The sequence below is a fragment of the Falco peregrinus genome, chromosome 12 (assembly GCF_023634155.1).
Source record: "Falco peregrinus isolate bFalPer1 chromosome 12, bFalPer1.pri, whole genome shotgun sequence".
Taxonomy (NCBI): Eukaryota; Metazoa; Chordata; class Aves; order Falconiformes; family Falconidae; genus Falco; species Falco peregrinus.
The window spans coordinates 17,974,857-17,990,946 of record NC_073732.1 but is presented as its reverse complement, the minus strand read 5'-3'; the positions used below and the strand labels follow the sequence as shown (position 1 = coordinate 17,990,946).

Genomic DNA, 16,090 nt, shown 5'->3' with positions numbered 1-16,090 from the left:
AGTCTGCTTGTGCCAGGGTGTGTGACGTCCTGCTCCTGCCTCTGTCCAGACAGGAGACCAGTGAGTTCTTCTGTCAGCTCCAGCATCAGCCAGCCCCAGGAGCGCTGCCCGTCCACCCGGTCCTCCTCCTTCAGCGAGGGCAGGTCCCCTCTGGAGCAGCCTGGCTCTGTCACCCCCTTCCACATCCCCTCACCCAAAGACCCCTTCTCTCCAGCCAGCGAGATGAGCTCCAGCACCACCAGCCAGAGCGAGGACACTTGGACAGGGAGTCAGGATGATCCGCAGAGCGATGTTAACGATGGGCCGGAGTACCTGGCCATCGGGAACTTGGGGCGCAGGGGCCGAGCGTGCAGCAACACCAGCACCAACAGCACCAAGAGCAGTAGCTCCAAACTCTTCTCCTCCAGCAGCTCCCAGAAGCTGGACTCGGTCTCATCCCTGGGGGAGCAGGGGGCAAGTGGAGGTGGAAGCAGGGGCCTGAGCCTGTTTCGCCGGTCCAGCTTCTCAGAGGGACAGTCATCAGCTCCGCAGGGCATCCTCAAGAAGAGCCATGTGCGCTCGCACTCCGACACCAACGTGGCTTCAGCAAAGTTGCATGGTAATGGGGCAGCTTTTCTGGGATGGGTTTGGGGTGTGGGAGCCCCTGGTACCAGCAGGCTGATACTGGCCACCCTTTTGACTCCGTGGATCAGGTTGACGAGGGGAACAGCGGGCAAGTGGTTGCAACATTTGGTCTTTGTCCTTAGCTTTCCTGCTCCACGCTGGAATGATGGGCTAACATCTTGCTTCCCAGAATGCCCTAGACCAGTCTGTTACTGGTATTGGCAGCTTTTACCAAAAACTTAGAAAATGGCAGCAATGCTGTAACATCAGCTGTCCAGCTTCCCCACTGGCCTTGCCTAGCTGGGGTGTGGGGCTGTGGTAGGGCACTGGGTTGGGGCTGGGGCTCGGGCTTGGGCTCATCCTGTGGGTAGGATGTCATCTTACTGGTAATCTGCTGGGTCCTCTTGTGCCCTTGAGTGGATGAATGCATGGGTGGGGGAGCAGGATGTGAGGGGACAATCAGTTTGTGGGAGTCTGCTCCACCAGTGCTGCCTTCATGGGAGAATTGGAAGTCCTTGCTGAGTAGTAACCAGTCTCTCTGTTTTCTCTCCCTTAACGCTGCCCTCCTCCTCCTCTGTCTGCCCAGGAGGCCTCAGGGATATCACCATTATAATAGAAGATCCAGTGGCAGGTTTGGGAGCCAGTGTAACAGCCCTTCATTAGTGGTCATTGCATCAAGTTCAGGATTTCCATCAATCCATTAGTGTCCATTTAGAAAACAAACAAACAAAAAAATTCTTCCGTGTCCCAACTGGTGCTTTGAAGCATGGTCAGGTTTTTGCATGTGACCTGACTGAAGATCCCAGCTTGGTTTTTTGGAGCAGTGGACCACACCCAGAAGGGCACCCAGCTTCCCTGCATGGCGTTAGGGAGTGCTGGCCACCAAGTCCCTGAGCTGTGTCCCCTGCCATTCCCTGCACCCCACTGCCTTGGGAGCCCGGAGAGGTTTCCTCCCACCTAGTGAACAAGGGCTGGCAGCTAAGCAGGCATGGGCTTGAACATCTTATTTTTCCTTTCATGTAGTGGATCCGTGGCATGGGGAGGTTTGATGTTGGCTGAGTTCAGCCATGTCCCAGCCAGCTGTGCTTGCACCCACAGCCAGGGCCTCCAGGTACTCTTTTGGGCTTGGGGCAGGTGTCCCCCTGAGCAGAGGTGCTGGGGTGCTGCCATCCCATTGTCTCACATGCAGAAAGTCAGCAGCTCAAAACCATGGGCTGTTTTCTTTTGCATCTGTTGAGCAGCAGCACTGGGTTTGTTGAGGTCACATCTGGATGCTGAGGGCTCTGTGACTGGGAAGGCTCCTTCCTGGAGGTGGGCATTCAGACATACGTCTCTAACCGTGTTCTGCTCCAGCAGAGGATGCCAAGCACTGCCTCACTTTGCCCTTCAGCAGTAGGCTCTCTTGTACGTGGCATCCCCCAGGCCAGTGGTCACAAGGTGGTTTCCATGCTGGTTTTCAGCAGGGTTGAGGTGGCTGCAGGATACCCTGTCAGGCTGCAGCAACCAGCTGCGAGAGCCTCCCACCCCGATGGGTCTGTCAACCAGCCTGTGGGGTGGGTTGGTCCCAGATCCCATCCTGGTGGCTGCTGCTTCATGGTCTTGGCAGGAGGGGTGCTGGTTCTGGTGAGCTCAAGAGCCTCCAGCTACCTCAGGGATAGGGCACAAAGCTGGTAGCAAAGAGGAGCAGGAGGCTGAGAGGAGAGGGTTGCCCTGTTGTGGTTGGGATGTCAGCCAGTGTCTGCACCACATCCACACACATGTTCCTGTTCCGCTCCAGTCAGGGTGTTTTCTGTCTCCTTCAGCAGTCCTCTGTCACCCAGCTGCTCTGTCCAGGTGCTCCCTGGGGCCATGGCTCTCTGGAGGGCACCATCCGTTGTTGCTCTCTGGTCAGGCCAGCTCCTGGCAGTTCCTGCCGGCTCAGCCTGGCAGGGAGTTGCACCACAGCGTGTTGGTGGGGCAGAGTCCTGCCCACAGCTGTGTAGGTCACCTTGAGAACTGCAGCCCAGGCTCCAGTGTTGTGTGTGGGGAGTCCTGGCTTCTAGTTGAGCAAGGGCATGTCCTTCACATGCCTCCTTCTGCTGTTGTCCAGGCTGCTTTTCAGGGCTGGGAGCCCCGCAGATCCCTCAGCTGCTCAGGTTTCCCCTTGTCTCCTAACTGTCTGGCCTGGGAGATAGCTCTTACCTCTGAGATGCTCCAGCAGGAAGATGGGGCTGGCAGAAGTGCTTGCTGGAGCCTGTTTGTCCCCCAGCTCTGCTAGGGGGTAAAGAGAGGAAGGCCTGGGACTTGACTGCTCCGTGGCTCTCGCGAGCTTCTCTCCTTCTTTCCCCTTCTCCTCCTCTGCCTGCAAGGCCTTTCTAGTTTTGTCCCCTCCTGGGCTTGCCCTCAGCCATGGCATGGAGCAGGAAGATGTCCCTCTGTTTCCCATCCATTTGTGCTGCCCATGTGATGCTGAGCCCCTTTCATTTCACTGTGTGCAATGGCTGGGTGCCTCCAGGATACTGGTTGGTTACTGACACACAAATGGTGTTGTGTTTCCTTCCAGAGTCCCATGACGATCCAGGTGGAGGGAGAGGGCCAGTCTCTGCTTCCACCCAGAGCAGTGAACTGAGCACACGCAGCTCCCTTTACATAGAGTACGGTGAGTACAGCCAGCCTCAGCGGGGATACTCGCTTCTGGTCAGGCTCCTCCATCGGCTGTGGTGCCTCAGCTTCTGGCACCTACTTGAGGGACGCTGGTTGGGCACTGGCAGGGCTTGTTAGCATGGGGATAGCAGCAGGTCCCTCCCTCATACATTTCTCTCTTGCTTTTCTAGACTCTGGACAGTACCTGAGCTCGGGGGAAGGGATGTTCAGAAGACCCTCAGAAGGGCAGTCCCTCATCAGCTACCTCTCTGAGCAGGACTTTGGCAGCTGTGCGGACCTGGAGAAGGTGAGGGAGGCAGCAGCAGCCTGTGTGCATTGGAGAACATATTTTACTACAGGTTCAGCGATACTTCCCGCCATGGGGAGCATAATCCGATAGTATTTTCTCCTACAGAGCTGTGCACAGAACTCCAGGGCTGAGTTCCTCTGGTGTTTGGCAGCTGATATCTGCCCATCCAGCGTGTGCACAGCAGATCTGAAACATGTTAGAGCTCCTCAGGGACACGTGCTGACTCCCCAGAGTGGACGTGTTGCACATCCTCTTTGTCGGTTGCCCCTTGTGTTTTGTGAGTATTCTGGTGCCCAAGGAAGCTTTAGTTTTTAGGTCCTCGTAGAAGAGTCAGGTTTTGTAGTATCAACAGGGCTTAAGGTATTTCTGCTGCCCTCCATGAGTAATAAGCTCTTTGCTGTCACAGGTGGGGAACAAGATTTTACCAAGTCCTTCCTAGTTTCTCTGTGTACAGCCTTGAATGCTTATGCTTTTGTCTTGCAGGAGAATGCGCACTTCAGCATCTCAGAGTCCCTGATCGCTGCCATTGAGCTGATGAAATGCAACATGATGAGCCGGCAGCTGGAGGAGGAGGAGGAAGACAGCGACAAGGAGATCCAGGAGCTTAAACAAAAGATTCGCATTCGGCGTCAGCAGATCCGCACGAGACACCTGTTTCCTACCTGCCAGGAGATGGGCTCAGACAGTGGGTGATGTTTTGGGCTCACCAGCTAGTGGGTTTTCCGTCTGTTGCCTGTCCTTATAGCACCCTGCCTTCCTGCCCGTTCATGGGAAACAATCATACCGCTACCAAGGTGCTGCAGAGATTTGTGAAACTCTGCTGCTATTGGAGCCCATAATGGGTCTGATACTGTACGTGATAACACTTGTGTGCTGTTGGCACTGAGTTATGGAAGGTAATTTCATTTTGAACCCACAGTGTCTTCCATTCTTGATCTCCATCCCTCCCTGCCCTGGCCATACCTGTCTATCAACTTCTGCCTTAGCTCTCAGTGACCCTTCAGACCACTTTCATTGATGGCCTGGCTGTGTTGGTGTTTCTCCCAGGTCTCATGGCAACAGACAGCGGGTCCCAGTTCAGCTCCCACGGCTCCATGCGGCTCTCTGACTCCGGCTCTACGGAGGATGTGGAAGAGTACGAGATCCGAGGTAGGAGGGGATGACTGTGGTGGCTTCTTGCATAGAGACAGACTTCTCGGTGTGGTTGTGTTGAGGGCAGTCCCACTGAAGAAGAGCACGTCCCTCTGGCCTTCAGGATGGCTTTTCCCAAACATATGGCTGAATTCTGAGCATGAGCAGAGCAACCAGTTTCCCTCATGTGCTGGCATGACTTTCCTTCAAAATCCTTTGTAACCCTCTAGCATTCAGTGCCTCCGGCTGGTAGGTGGTTTCCATGTCATTGCCTGGCCCGCGTAGCGGCTGTCATAGCTAGAGGGAGGTGGGAGAGCTGCCATCCTGCTGTCCTCCTCCCCAGGCAGAAGGAGCCATAGCTCTGACCACTTACCTCTTGGGTGGCTAAGCTTGCCGCCCACGGGAGACCTGTCTGGGTCCCTGGGTGTCCCTTTCCTTCAGAGCCTTGTTCATCCTCCAAGGTGGATGACTTCTCAGCAGTACCTCCATCTCACTGACTTTAAAAAGAAGATGGAGCAGTCCCGTCTCCAGCTATAAACTTCTTGCCTCTTGACTGTTGATAGCAAAGTGCTCCTTTCAGTCCTGAGGCTAGATTTTGGGCTCAGCTTTGAAGCCCACAGAGGGGCGCGTGAATTCAGTTCTGGACTTCTCTCATGCGAGTGCTGCTCTTGTATTATGCCCTTTCTCTTTGGCCTGGCCAAGGCACTGAAGTCAACTGTTTTGTCATCACCGTGTTATACAGATGGTAACGATGGATCTAACCTGATTCAAATGTCCAAGAACGGCCTCTCAGTGTCAATGGCTTCCTTGTTCTCAGGTAGTACCCCGCAGTGCTCCCCTGTGGCACGCGTGCGTGTGTGTGCAAGGTGTGTGTGTGTGTGCACGTGCACACTTCTCAGAAATCTGCCTGACGTGGGAACTGTGAACAGCATCATCCAGATGTCAGCAAGGAGAGCCGGGGCAGGATGGTACGGCAGGATGGAGCAGGGAGGAGGCAGAGGAGCTCTGCCGTGGGCTCCATCCCCTGGGGTGTTTTGCCATGCAGTATTTTGGACGTTTCAAACATGCTTGCTGTGGTGAAGAACTGTCTTGCCTAGAGCAGGGCTTGGCAGGGCGATGGCACAGCTTTGTGGCTGTGTAGCTGCTGGAGGCTGAGCCTGGGCTGGATAAGCACAGTCCCCTACAGTGTGGGACCAGGTCTCCATCCCAGGTGCCTTGGGGAGCGTTACCCGGCTTGGCTTGGTGGAGCTGGCATGCCATAGCCCTGATTTGAACCACAGCCAACCCTTTCCGTGCTGCTCAGACTTGACTTGGAGAAGAATGCTTCCAGAAGGAAGTCCTGGAGGGAGAAGTAGTGAGAGCAGACAGGGCACAGGCAGTTTGTTCACGCTGGAGGCCCTGGGGACGGGGATCACGTGGAGCCAGGTCTTACTTAGCTTTTTTATTGTTTACAGTACTACTAGATAATCCTTCTGGTTTGCTGGCTGCATTTAAATAACCCTCACGTGCTCCCTGTTTGCTTTAGCAAGGGAACAGCCTACATGGCTGTGGCTGATCTCTCCTGTCAGGTGTTTGGTGCCAACGTGTTGCTCCTGCCAAAACGCTGGTGCTCAGAGCTTCCCGGCCAGCGCGGCTGTGTCCTGTGTTTACGTCCCGGGGGGTTCATCCTGGCCTGAAGCTGGCATACAGGGACTGAGGTGATGTCCCTGGGTTTGGGGGCTGTTCACGAGCCTCCTGGGGACTATCCCAGCGGTGATAGCATTGGCAGCAGAGGCATTTTGGGCAGCTAACAAGGCTTTTGGGGAGTGCCTGCAGTTAAGGTTGGGAAGCAAGCAGTGGCAGGATCCCAGTGCTACCCTCTGCAGGAGCCTATGGTCAAATGTGGCTCCCTCTGCCATCCTGGAGACGATGCCACTGCCTGAGCATGCCAGCTCTACCTCCTTATAACACTTGGCCCACCTGTGCTGCTTGTGCCCCACTGTTCGCTCATGTTCACTGTAGTCTAGGACCATGCGGCACCTTCCTGCACAAAGCCAAAGGCACCAGAGCATGGCAGGTGTGTCTGGCCAGTGCCCTGTGTGGTCAGGAGGCTATGTTTGCCTGAATTCCCTGTTTTCTGCAGCTAGAAGTCCATTTGCATGATGTAGATATGTGGGTTTCTTAGCATAAGGCTGCTTTACTCTGCCTGTTTTACCAGTGGATGTCAAACAAGGAGGCTCAAGCATCCATCCTGAACTCCAAAGTGTGAGTTTGTAAATTGTCAGGCAGGATTGGGACTTGCTCCCCTTGCTGCCAGGACAGTCCTGTTCTTCCTAGGGGAGCTGATGGCTCACGGGGCAGCACTGTTTGCTCATCCGGGCTGTGATTCCCTTGGCTTCAGCATGTAGTTGGTACCTGGCTGGGATCGGGTGGGCTCTGTGTGGGTCCATGCAGCTGACCTGCTTGGAGTGGAGGAGCAGGGATCCTGAGCTGTGCATCTTCTAGCCAGGCACTGGACCAGTGGGTCAGAGGGAGCTGCAAGCCTGTGTTTGGGGGTAGAGTGGTCACTGCAGACCCTGTTCCTAGAGCTCCCCAGAGGTACAAAACAGGAGACCTGTTGGGCTGAAGGTTGGCCTCTCTTGTGTCTTGACCTGTAGTACTTTCCCCTTGCACACCCTCCTTCCCTTTTTTGGGAGTCTGTCAGCAGTGAAGTAGGGTTTCTGCCTGCCTCGTACTGCTGGAACAGTCTCCCATTCCAGGGTCCTTCCACCGCCGAGATGAATTATTGGCTTAACCTGCCAGAGTGAAAGATGAGTGACGGAGGTACCATGGATACTGTCCAGTACCTGAGGCTGGCACCAAGGAGGGATGTGGGGCAGCCCAGGGCTGTTGGGGAGATGATGGAGGGATGGAGGGAGCAGCACCCCAGTCTCCTGCACCTTGTCTTGGACCCGTCCCTTCGTGGGAGATGGGTCTATTGCCTCTGCAGAGGGCTGGCCCCTGTGGCTGCTGGCCTACTCTCTGCATGGATGCTGACATGTCTCTGGAGTGCTGGGCTTAGGCTGCCAGCCCCAGCTGTGCAGTCGCTGACAAGCTGTGGCATGGCCACCGTCTGGTTTTACAGGTTGCAGTCAAATAGAAGAGCTGTGCGTCCCGTCACTAATCCCTTGTAGCACCTGTACTGTGTGTAAAGAGCCACTAAACCTTCTTGCTAACCTTGCTGTCCTGCCCTCCTAGCTCCTGTGTGCATACTGTTTCAGGCCATGCCACTGCTAGGACTTGGTGTATGACCTGTACCAGGATCCACTTGTCTCCCCCAAACCCCAGGCTCACTGTTCTCACAGCATCCCACCGTGTCCTTCCATTGTAACTCTGACAGGTAACTGATTAGGCTGCACCTCTCCTTGCTGCTCAGTGCCACTTGGTAGAAGCTGATGCTGTAGTTCACGTGCTTTTGAACAGTTTGATGAGTTTTATAGTAACGCTTTGGTTTGATATTAGTTTATCCACCTGCCCTGCCCCATCTGCTCCACCTTCTCTGTTTGTGATTCAGATGCAGACATCAAGAGGAATCCAGACTCCAGCAGGAAGTCCTTTCTCTCCTCAGAGTCCATGTACGTCTTCATCTCATGGAGAGACATCTTGGTACCAAGTTCCCCTTCCTGCCCAACTCTGCTCTTCCATGTGCATCAGCTCTGTTTTGCACTGGAGTGGACATCCCTCCCTCCCTCCCTCCCTCCCTTCACTTAGCAGTGGGGCACTGGGTCCTAGTCTCAAATTTGGGAAGCAGCACCTGGGATGATCAGGATAGTCACGTGAGTTTGGTATGATATGGACTGGTGTCAGGAGAGACACCCATACTTCCCAGTAGGTAAGAGGCTGGGGAGAGAATCTGGACAACCTGGAGCACCTGGACTGGCTGCTCACTTGCTGCTGGCTCTGAGCCTCCGATGCTTCCCCACTGAGCTGGGATGGCCTGTGGGACTACATGGTGCTGCCACCTTCTCCTCAGCCCCAGTGCAGTGCTGTGACCCAGAGGTGGAAGCGCTGACACACGGCGATGCTCACAAACCCTCTGTGCAGTGCAGCAGCAGCTTCAGCGTGAAGTGCCCAGTCCTTTTCCAGCACTGGCCTGGGGTGGAGAGGTGGGGGCTGTGGGGAGGTGAGTCACAACGTGTTCTAAGCACAGCTGCTGTGTTAATGCGCTGAAAGCAAACCCCCTCGGGGATGCAGAGACCCCTCTGCTCACTGGGTGAGATAGAAAGCTGTGTCTGTGCTTAGCAGCCTCTTCTGTAGGGTTGTACTGGGGGAGCAGTTACTTCTGGCTTGTACAGACACTGGCTCTCACTTTGCAGCTTCTCCTGCAAACAGGCACAGGTTTTAAGTACGGGATTTTGCTTGCCTTTCTAAACAGTTGTGCCATTAGCCAGCTTTGCTTGGGGGCAGCTGCAAAGACAGAAATCAGTCATGTATATCAATTTTAAACCTGCGTAGCAGTGCAGAAATAAAGTACCAGAGTTGAAGAGAACATCTTCAGCTTGAGCTGGGACCAGCATCAGGGGTTGTGAGGAGGGCACAGGTGTGAGAGCTGCTACTAACAACTCCTTGTTCTGTCTAGATCCCACTCTTTCCTCAATTCCAACTCGGCAGAGGCTGTGGCCATGGGCTTGCTGAAGCAGTTTGAGGGCATGCAGCTCCCGGCTGCCTCTGAATTGGAGTGGCTGGTCCCTGAGCACGACGCCCCACAGAAGGTAGGGGTGTGAGTCCTCAGTCAAGGATTGCACCCAAACCCCTGGCTTCAGCCACCTGCCAAAGGGCTTTGCTAGTCCCCGTGATCCTTTTGTGGAGCTGGAGGAGCGGTTTTGTCTGGGCTCTGGAGATGGGTGCCTCTGAGTGGGGCTCTGCCACCACAACCTCCTGCAGCGGAGTGCCCGTCCCTGGGGACGTCCCTTCTCCAGCCCCAATTCTGCTGGAGCAGCAGCTTCATGCCTGTTGCAGGTTTCTGGCAAGCCTGCTGGGTGCATTGCCTTTGCGGTACCACGCAGGGATCTGACCCTCTTGCCTGCCATTCCCAGCTCCTGCCCATCCCTGACTCTCTGCCCATCTCTCCCGACGATGGAGAACACGCTGACATTTACAAGCTGAGGATTCGAGTGCGTGGAAACCTGGAGTGGGCCCCACCACGACCACAGATTATCTTCAATGTTCACCCAGCCCCAACGTAAGGACTTGCATGGCCAAAGGCTCTCTGGGGACCTGCCCTTTCCAACCCTTTTCCACCAACACAAAGGATGATTATCCTCTCCTTCCCACTTGACTGCCAATGCTCCCCTGATTTGAGCCTTGTAAATTGAGAGTGTTCACCACTGGTAGCTGGTGCTATGAGATGGAGCCAGTTTGCAGTGAGTTCCTTTGGTGTGCACCAGGGCACACCAGGGCTTTTCCCCTTGGATTTGTTGTGCACACCTAAGTGGCAAAGCATGTGGCCATCTCTGCCATCCAGACTGGTCCTGTAGTGCCAGGTGCTGTCAGGGCTGGACTCATGCGTGTTACCTTCTGTCTCTGAGCAGGAGGAAGGTGGCCATGGCTAAGCAGAATTACCGGTGTGCAGGCTGTGGCATTCGAACTGATCCTGGTAAGTGCTGGGACCCTGAGCCCTGGTTGGAGAGGGAGGAAGAACCTGTGAACAAGTGGGAAGGTGCAGTGGGTGGGTGGTGGCGGAGCTCAGCACAGGGTCACAGGGGAGGTGGTACGCTGCCTTTGCCAGCTCTGCCTGCACACGCGTGTGCATCACCCGCAGAGGAGCCTTCTCCAGGTTGTCACAGGGCTGGTAGAAGCAAAGAGCAGCCAGCCTATCCTTAGGAGGGCATTTCAGATGTTGACTCTTCTAAGGCAAAGTCATCTGTTGGGGTCTTAAAGCTCCCAGCAGGTTTTGCTGTGTGTACAGCTGCAGAGCTCTTTGACCAGCTGTCTTTCCTGAATGTGTAGGTAGATGTGGCTGCACGAGACTGGACTGTGGTCCCAAATGCTTTTGCAGTCAGCAGGGGTGCTTGCAGACCCCAGCAACTCTGGGGCTGGAGGAGGTACCAGCAAGGCAGACGGCCTTGATTTTTGGAAATGTTGAGGAATGTTGGGAGTCCGTGTCTTGGCTGACCTCTCTTGTCTGCTTGGGTTTGGCCAGATTACATCAAGCGACTGCGCTACTGTGAGTACCTGGGGAAGTATTTTTGCCAGTGCTGCCACGAGAACGCACAGACGGTCATCCCCAGCCGCATCCTGCGCAAGTGGGACTTCAGCAAGTACTACGTGAGCAACTTCTCTAAAGACCTGCTGAGCAAGATCTGGAGTGACCCGCTCTTCAATGTGCAGGATATCAATCCTGCCCTGTACCGGAAAGTGAAGTCTCTTAACCAAGTGTGGGTAAGACCCTTTCCATGCTGTCCTGAGTGTGGTTTGGGTGAGGTAGGTGGCTGCCAATTGTAAACCATATTCCAGGGAAGCCGGGGAGAAGCAGGTATTTCAGTTTTTGAGGCTTAAAACCTCAGCACTATGGGTTTCCATCCACCTCCTGTTCTTCAGCCAGTAACGCAGGAATTTCAAAAGGAATTTCTGCCTGGTGTCCAGCTGGGCTTTACTGTGTTTCCTGGAGCAGTGGTTGCGCCTGCTTTGCCCTGCATGGTGTAAACACTTCAGAAGCAGGGGAGCAGCAGCTGAGAAGCAGCAGTGGTTTCACCAGCGTAGGAAACTGGGCAGAGCTGCTTGCCCAAGGAACATGTTCTGTTTATTGATTCTTGTGTTCCCCCTTCCTCTCCAGCTGCTGCGAATCCAGCTTTTCCACATGAAGAACATGTTTAAGACGTGCCGGCTAGCTAAAGAGTGAGTCCTGGGCTGTGAGATGAAGCCATTTCATTGTCCTGGTTCTGTCCCATGACAATTTGGGATATGTGCAGCCTGTGCAATGAGCAACGGGGGGGGAGGGGAGTGGAGGAGGGGGGAAAGCAGAAGCAGTGGAGAGAAGGGAGTTCAATGGAGTCGCCTTCCTCTGAGCTCTGGTTTCTCTGTCCTTGCAGCCTCCTAGATGCTTTCGATGCAGTACCTGGCCACTTGACGGAGGATTTGCACCTCTACTCGCTGAGCGACCTCAGTGCCACAAAGAAAGGGGACTTGGTGCCTCGACTGACGGAGCTCCTGAAGGCAGGCAGCCTGCACGTTGAGAAGTGCATGGTAAGACCTCCCTCGCCTGCCTCCTGCATGGCTCCACACGCTTGGGGAGCAGGCTTTGCTGCAAAGATAACTGATGGGGAGGCCTTTGACATGCAGGGAAGCCATCATATTAACTGATTCAATGCTAGTTGTTCTTGCCTGCTCCACAGAGCTCCTACGTAGCACGTATGGCCATTCCCTCACCCCTGACACGTGTTGATTCTGTCTTGCTGTGCTCCGTGCTGGGGAAGGGCTGTTCTGCATGGTTAGAGCAGGGCTCTGTCCTGCTGCCCTGCCCTGCTTGCTGGGGAAATGAGGAGCGTTTAGCTGCTTGTTCCTCACCTTTTCTCCTTCCAGCTGTGCCAAGCCAAGGGCTTCATCTGCGAGTTCTGCCAGAATGAGGGCGACATCATCTTCCCCTTTGAGCTCAACAAGTGCAAGACATGTGAAGGTGAGATGCTGAGGAGAAACAGGTAGGGGACAGACCCTGGGGCCATGAAGGTCAGCTTCCAGTTTCAGTGGCATTTGTGCTAGCAAGAGTTACAGAGCCAGAGCCAGCCAGACCAGAGTGCCTCTGTGCATGGCCTGTCTCTGCATCATGTTATCACAGCAGCAGATCAGCATTTTAACAGTGTTTGGCCAGAGCTGCTGGCACGGTGGAGCATGTAGGTCCCTTCCTGACCATGCTGTGTGCTGTCTGCCCCAGCAGCTGCGGGCAGTCGGGTTGTGACCACAGCAAGTGGGTGTCTGGGAGCCCTGGCTTCCCTTCTGCTGTGGTTACAGGGCAGGCTGCAGCCTGCACGCATGTCCCCTGTCCCTGCTTGGATGGCTGGAGCTGACCTTGTAGAGCAGAGGGAGCCTGAAGGCTTTGTCCCTGTGCCCTTCCTGCCTGCCAGGACATCCCTGGGCCCCTTCAGGAGTCATCCTTGATAACGCCCAGTACTAATGGCCAAGCAGAGCTTGTCCCTGCAGCTTGAGACTAGCCTCTGAAGTAGCTTGAAAAGGTTCCTGACAACAGGCAAGCTTTGGCGTGGCAGGTGCAGTGCCAGAGAAAACTTGGGGCAGTGACTCCACTGTTTCCTTGGAGAATCAGGGAAGTTTGGGGAGGGACCTTGTGTGGAGCAGGAAACCTTGCACCTGTGTTCCCAAAGGCTTTGCAAGCCAGTGCAGGGACCCTGACTTGTTGCTGCTTCCAGAACAGTGCTGGACCCTCACTTCTGGTGCTTGTTCTGCCATGGCTTTGGTTTGAAATGTCCTCCTGGACAAGCCTGGAGCAGCCCTGCCCAGGGTGCAGGGCATCAGGCAGTCTGTGTCAGCCTTTGGCAGCCCTCAGCAATGTTCTTCCCTGCAGAGTGCAAAGCCTGCTACCACAAATCCTGCTTCAAATCCACGCGCTGTCCCCGTTGTGAGCGGCTTCAAGCCCGGAGAGAGCTGCTGGCCAAGCAGAGCATGGAGTCTTACATCTCAGACTACGAAGATGAGCTGGAGCAGCCGGAGACGGTGGCAGCCACATGAGCAAGTTGCAGTGGAGGAGCAGATTGTGGGTTTATTTACATGCATGGCCTTTGTCACCAGAAACTGAGCCACATGGACTGGAGATGAGGAGGACTATCAGGAGGCCTGGAGCGCTGTCTTGAAGGGATCTGCTTTTTCCCCATGCGGTAGTGCTGGGCTGGGGAAGGGGTGTCTTCCATCGCCCAGGTCTGCTCCAGGTACTACTCACGCTCTCCAATGCCTTTGCTTGGGGAAAGGTGGCTGCTCCTGCCTGTCCTGCAGGCAAAACAGGAGCCTTTTCCAAGCATTTGTTCATGCTGGACCAGGCAGGGCTGTGCTGCCTGTCCCCATGCCCTGCTTCCTGGCAGGGTCCCCTGTGGGGTCAGTACTTTCTGCTCATCAGCTGTATACTAGGAAGCTCTGCCCACATCTGCTCCTTGGAGGGGGGAGTCAGCTCTCTGAGTCCTCCGATCCCCTGTCCTGCTGCTGAGGGTTGTGTGCGTGGAAGGTGGGTGGGGGTTTGGGGTTGGTTGTGCATTTAACAGCTCCTTTTCTCACATCTGCCTTGGGACACTGCCAGAGAGCAGTTGCTCTCACTCCAGGATCAAAGCAGAGGAGGTGGCAGTGGTGAAAATGCCAGATTTCTGCCTCACTTCTCCATGCTGTCTGTGCTGAGCTGCTTTCCCTGCCCTCCACCCGCAGCCTGTGCTGCAGAGGCGCGTTGCCCCTGCTGCAGCCGCACAAGGACTGGTGTTGCTGGGGTTTTGGTGGAGGCAGATCCCCACAGCTAGGGGATGCAGTAAGCGAGGCTTCCAACCCTCTTCCTCCTTATGCTGCCGGTCTGCCTTCCTGGGGGGCACATGTGCTCCTCTGAGGGTGACATGGGACCTCACTCCGGTGGCACCGCAACCTGACTTCTGTGCAGCTGCCTTCTGCCCAAGACCCGTTGGGATGCGGGTGAAGAGCCAGCCCTCTGGCCACATCCCCCGAGCCTCTGTCTGTTTGTTCTTTTAGGTTGGGTTTTTGTTTTTTAATCTGCTGGATTTGGTTTTATTTTTTTTACGCAGTTGTTTGTATTTTTAACTGTGTTCCCTCCCACCCCCAGGGAGGTGCTGCTTGAAATGCCTCTTTAAGGGATATGCGGTCTGCTTGGGACTCACTGGTATAAAACCCCCAGGGCTGTCCTGCTCCTGGCTGCTCACCCCTGGATGGAGCTGGCATTTGCAGGGTGTCTGCTCGCCCAGTGGATCTCCCACTGGCCCTGGGAGAGGGGTCCCTGAGCCAGGCAAAGCCTCGCGGCAGGGTGGCCAGGCAGCCTGCTTGCAGTGGGGGTGTCTGGGCTAGAGGGGCTTGGCACTGGGGTGCTCCAAAGGGTTGATCCCTTGCTGACGCAGAGCTGCCTGCCACAACCAACGGCTCTGCGGGTCGGACCCAGCGGTACCAGGTGAGCTCTGCGCTCTGCAGCTGGCAGTCAGCCAAGGAGGTGCCTCTGCATCGCAGGGGGATACTTTAGCCCATGGCACAGGTGAGTGTCCTGCACCACTTTAGCATGGGTGGGATGTGGGGTGGCAGTGGGGTGTTTGGACAGACAGTGTGGCTTGTGTACGTGCAAGAAGTGTGTTGAGGGTCTGGGCAGCAATACACTGGCAGAAGGCATCTAGGGGCGCTGGCTCTTTCAGCACGTACCCTGGCTTGGGGCTGGGATGTGACCCCTCGTAGGCTGTCCCTGGTGGGGTGGCAGGACTGGGGAGGGGGCCAGAGGCTGGGACCAGGAGAGGTGGCCGTGGGGCCCGGCTGGGGAGGGTGGCTGCAAGCCTCGCTGCTGGGGGCCAGGCTGCTGGCTGGCAGCATCTCTCCCATGTTTGCAGCATCCTGACAAAGCCAGGTCTAGCCCAGGAAAGGGCGCTCAGCTCCCTACTTGCTCTCTTGGGGTTTTTTGCTGCCTCTTGTCCTGCTTCTGCTTATTTTCCCCAGGGGAGCGGCTGTTCTGCTCACTCGCTGTCTCTGCAAGCCCTGGGGCTGCCAGACACCGCAGACACTCTCGTGCCTGTCCCCAACCCCAAGCCAAGCCCTCCTGCTGCTGCCCTGAGTTGGCACCCCCTTCCCTGGAGCCACCTCAGCATCACACCTCCATCCACCCTGTTTTGTTTGAAGCACTTTAATGTCGTGGGACAGCAGCTTAGTGGCTGCCTGCATCCCTTTCTAGAAGCACTGAGTACGTTTAGAGAAGAGGGAAGGGTTATTTGTGGTTTCCACCCTCCGCCGTGGACTTTATCTGGCAGCAGCAAGACTTGCAAACCTGGTGGAGGTCTCCAGGGCAGGGTTGTGCCCAGCAGTGCCACTGCTGCCCAGCACTGACCACTACGAGTGACACTGGAACTGGCCAAGGCGGTGAGCTCTTTGTAGGAGAACGAGGGGCTGCCCCGGCTGTCAGCTGGGGACTATTGCACAGCATAGCAACAAAAATGCCGTCCCTAATAAACTAAGTTAATAAGGGGCCTGGTTGGCTTGTGGCATCATTTCAGGTGGGGTAATAGTGTGTATCCCCCACCTTGGGGTCAATGCTGCAGGGGCTGTTGGCCCTTGGGGCAGGGGGGAAGCAGGATGCACTAACTGATGGCAGTGGGCAGTGGGGGGACAGCTTGCGCAAGTGGTGATGCATCGCCAGGTGTCACTGGGAGCGGGTTGTTGTCACCACCCCTTGACTAATCCCTCTGGTTTGGGGCCTCCCCCTGCAAACTGCCCATG

The 16,090-nt window shown here is 55.7% G+C and overlaps 1 protein-coding gene across 8 annotated transcripts in view; it reads left to right on the top strand.

Annotated features, from left to right (window-relative positions):
* Window positions 1–15,838, top strand: part of RUBCN (rubicon autophagy regulator) — a 32,428-nt gene extending 16,590 nt beyond the window's left edge. For 4 of the 8 annotated variants that reach the window (XM_055816737.1, XM_055816742.1, XM_055816743.1 and 1 more), the window contains 16 exons: window positions 50–598; window positions 1,190–1,234; window positions 3,146–3,241; window positions 3,417–3,532; window positions 4,019–4,220; window positions 4,583–4,684; window positions 5,409–5,483; window positions 8,199–8,259; window positions 9,264–9,396; window positions 9,721–9,866; window positions 10,216–10,280; window positions 10,827–11,065; window positions 11,460–11,521; window positions 11,716–11,869; window positions 12,206–12,299; window positions 13,200–15,838. In XM_055816737.1, coding sequence (XP_055672712.1) covers window positions 50–598; window positions 1,190–1,234; window positions 3,146–3,241; window positions 3,417–3,532; window positions 4,019–4,220; window positions 4,583–4,684; window positions 5,409–5,483; window positions 8,199–8,259; window positions 9,264–9,396; window positions 9,721–9,866; window positions 10,216–10,280; window positions 10,827–11,065; window positions 11,460–11,521; window positions 11,716–11,869; window positions 12,206–12,299; window positions 13,200–13,363 — 2,303 coding nt within the window. In that variant the 3' untranslated portion in view covers window positions 13,364–15,838. The remainder of the gene's footprint in view (window positions 1–49; window positions 599–1,189; window positions 1,235–3,145; window positions 3,242–3,416; window positions 3,533–4,018; window positions 4,221–4,582; window positions 4,685–5,408; window positions 5,484–8,198; window positions 8,260–9,263; window positions 9,397–9,720; window positions 9,867–10,215; window positions 10,281–10,826; window positions 11,066–11,459; window positions 11,522–11,715; window positions 11,870–12,205; window positions 12,300–13,199) is intronic. The other 4 variants (XM_055816741.1, XM_055816738.1, XM_055816739.1 and 1 more) reach the window with 4 other exon arrangements.
* The last annotated feature ends 252 nt before the right edge of the window (window positions 15,839–16,090 follow it).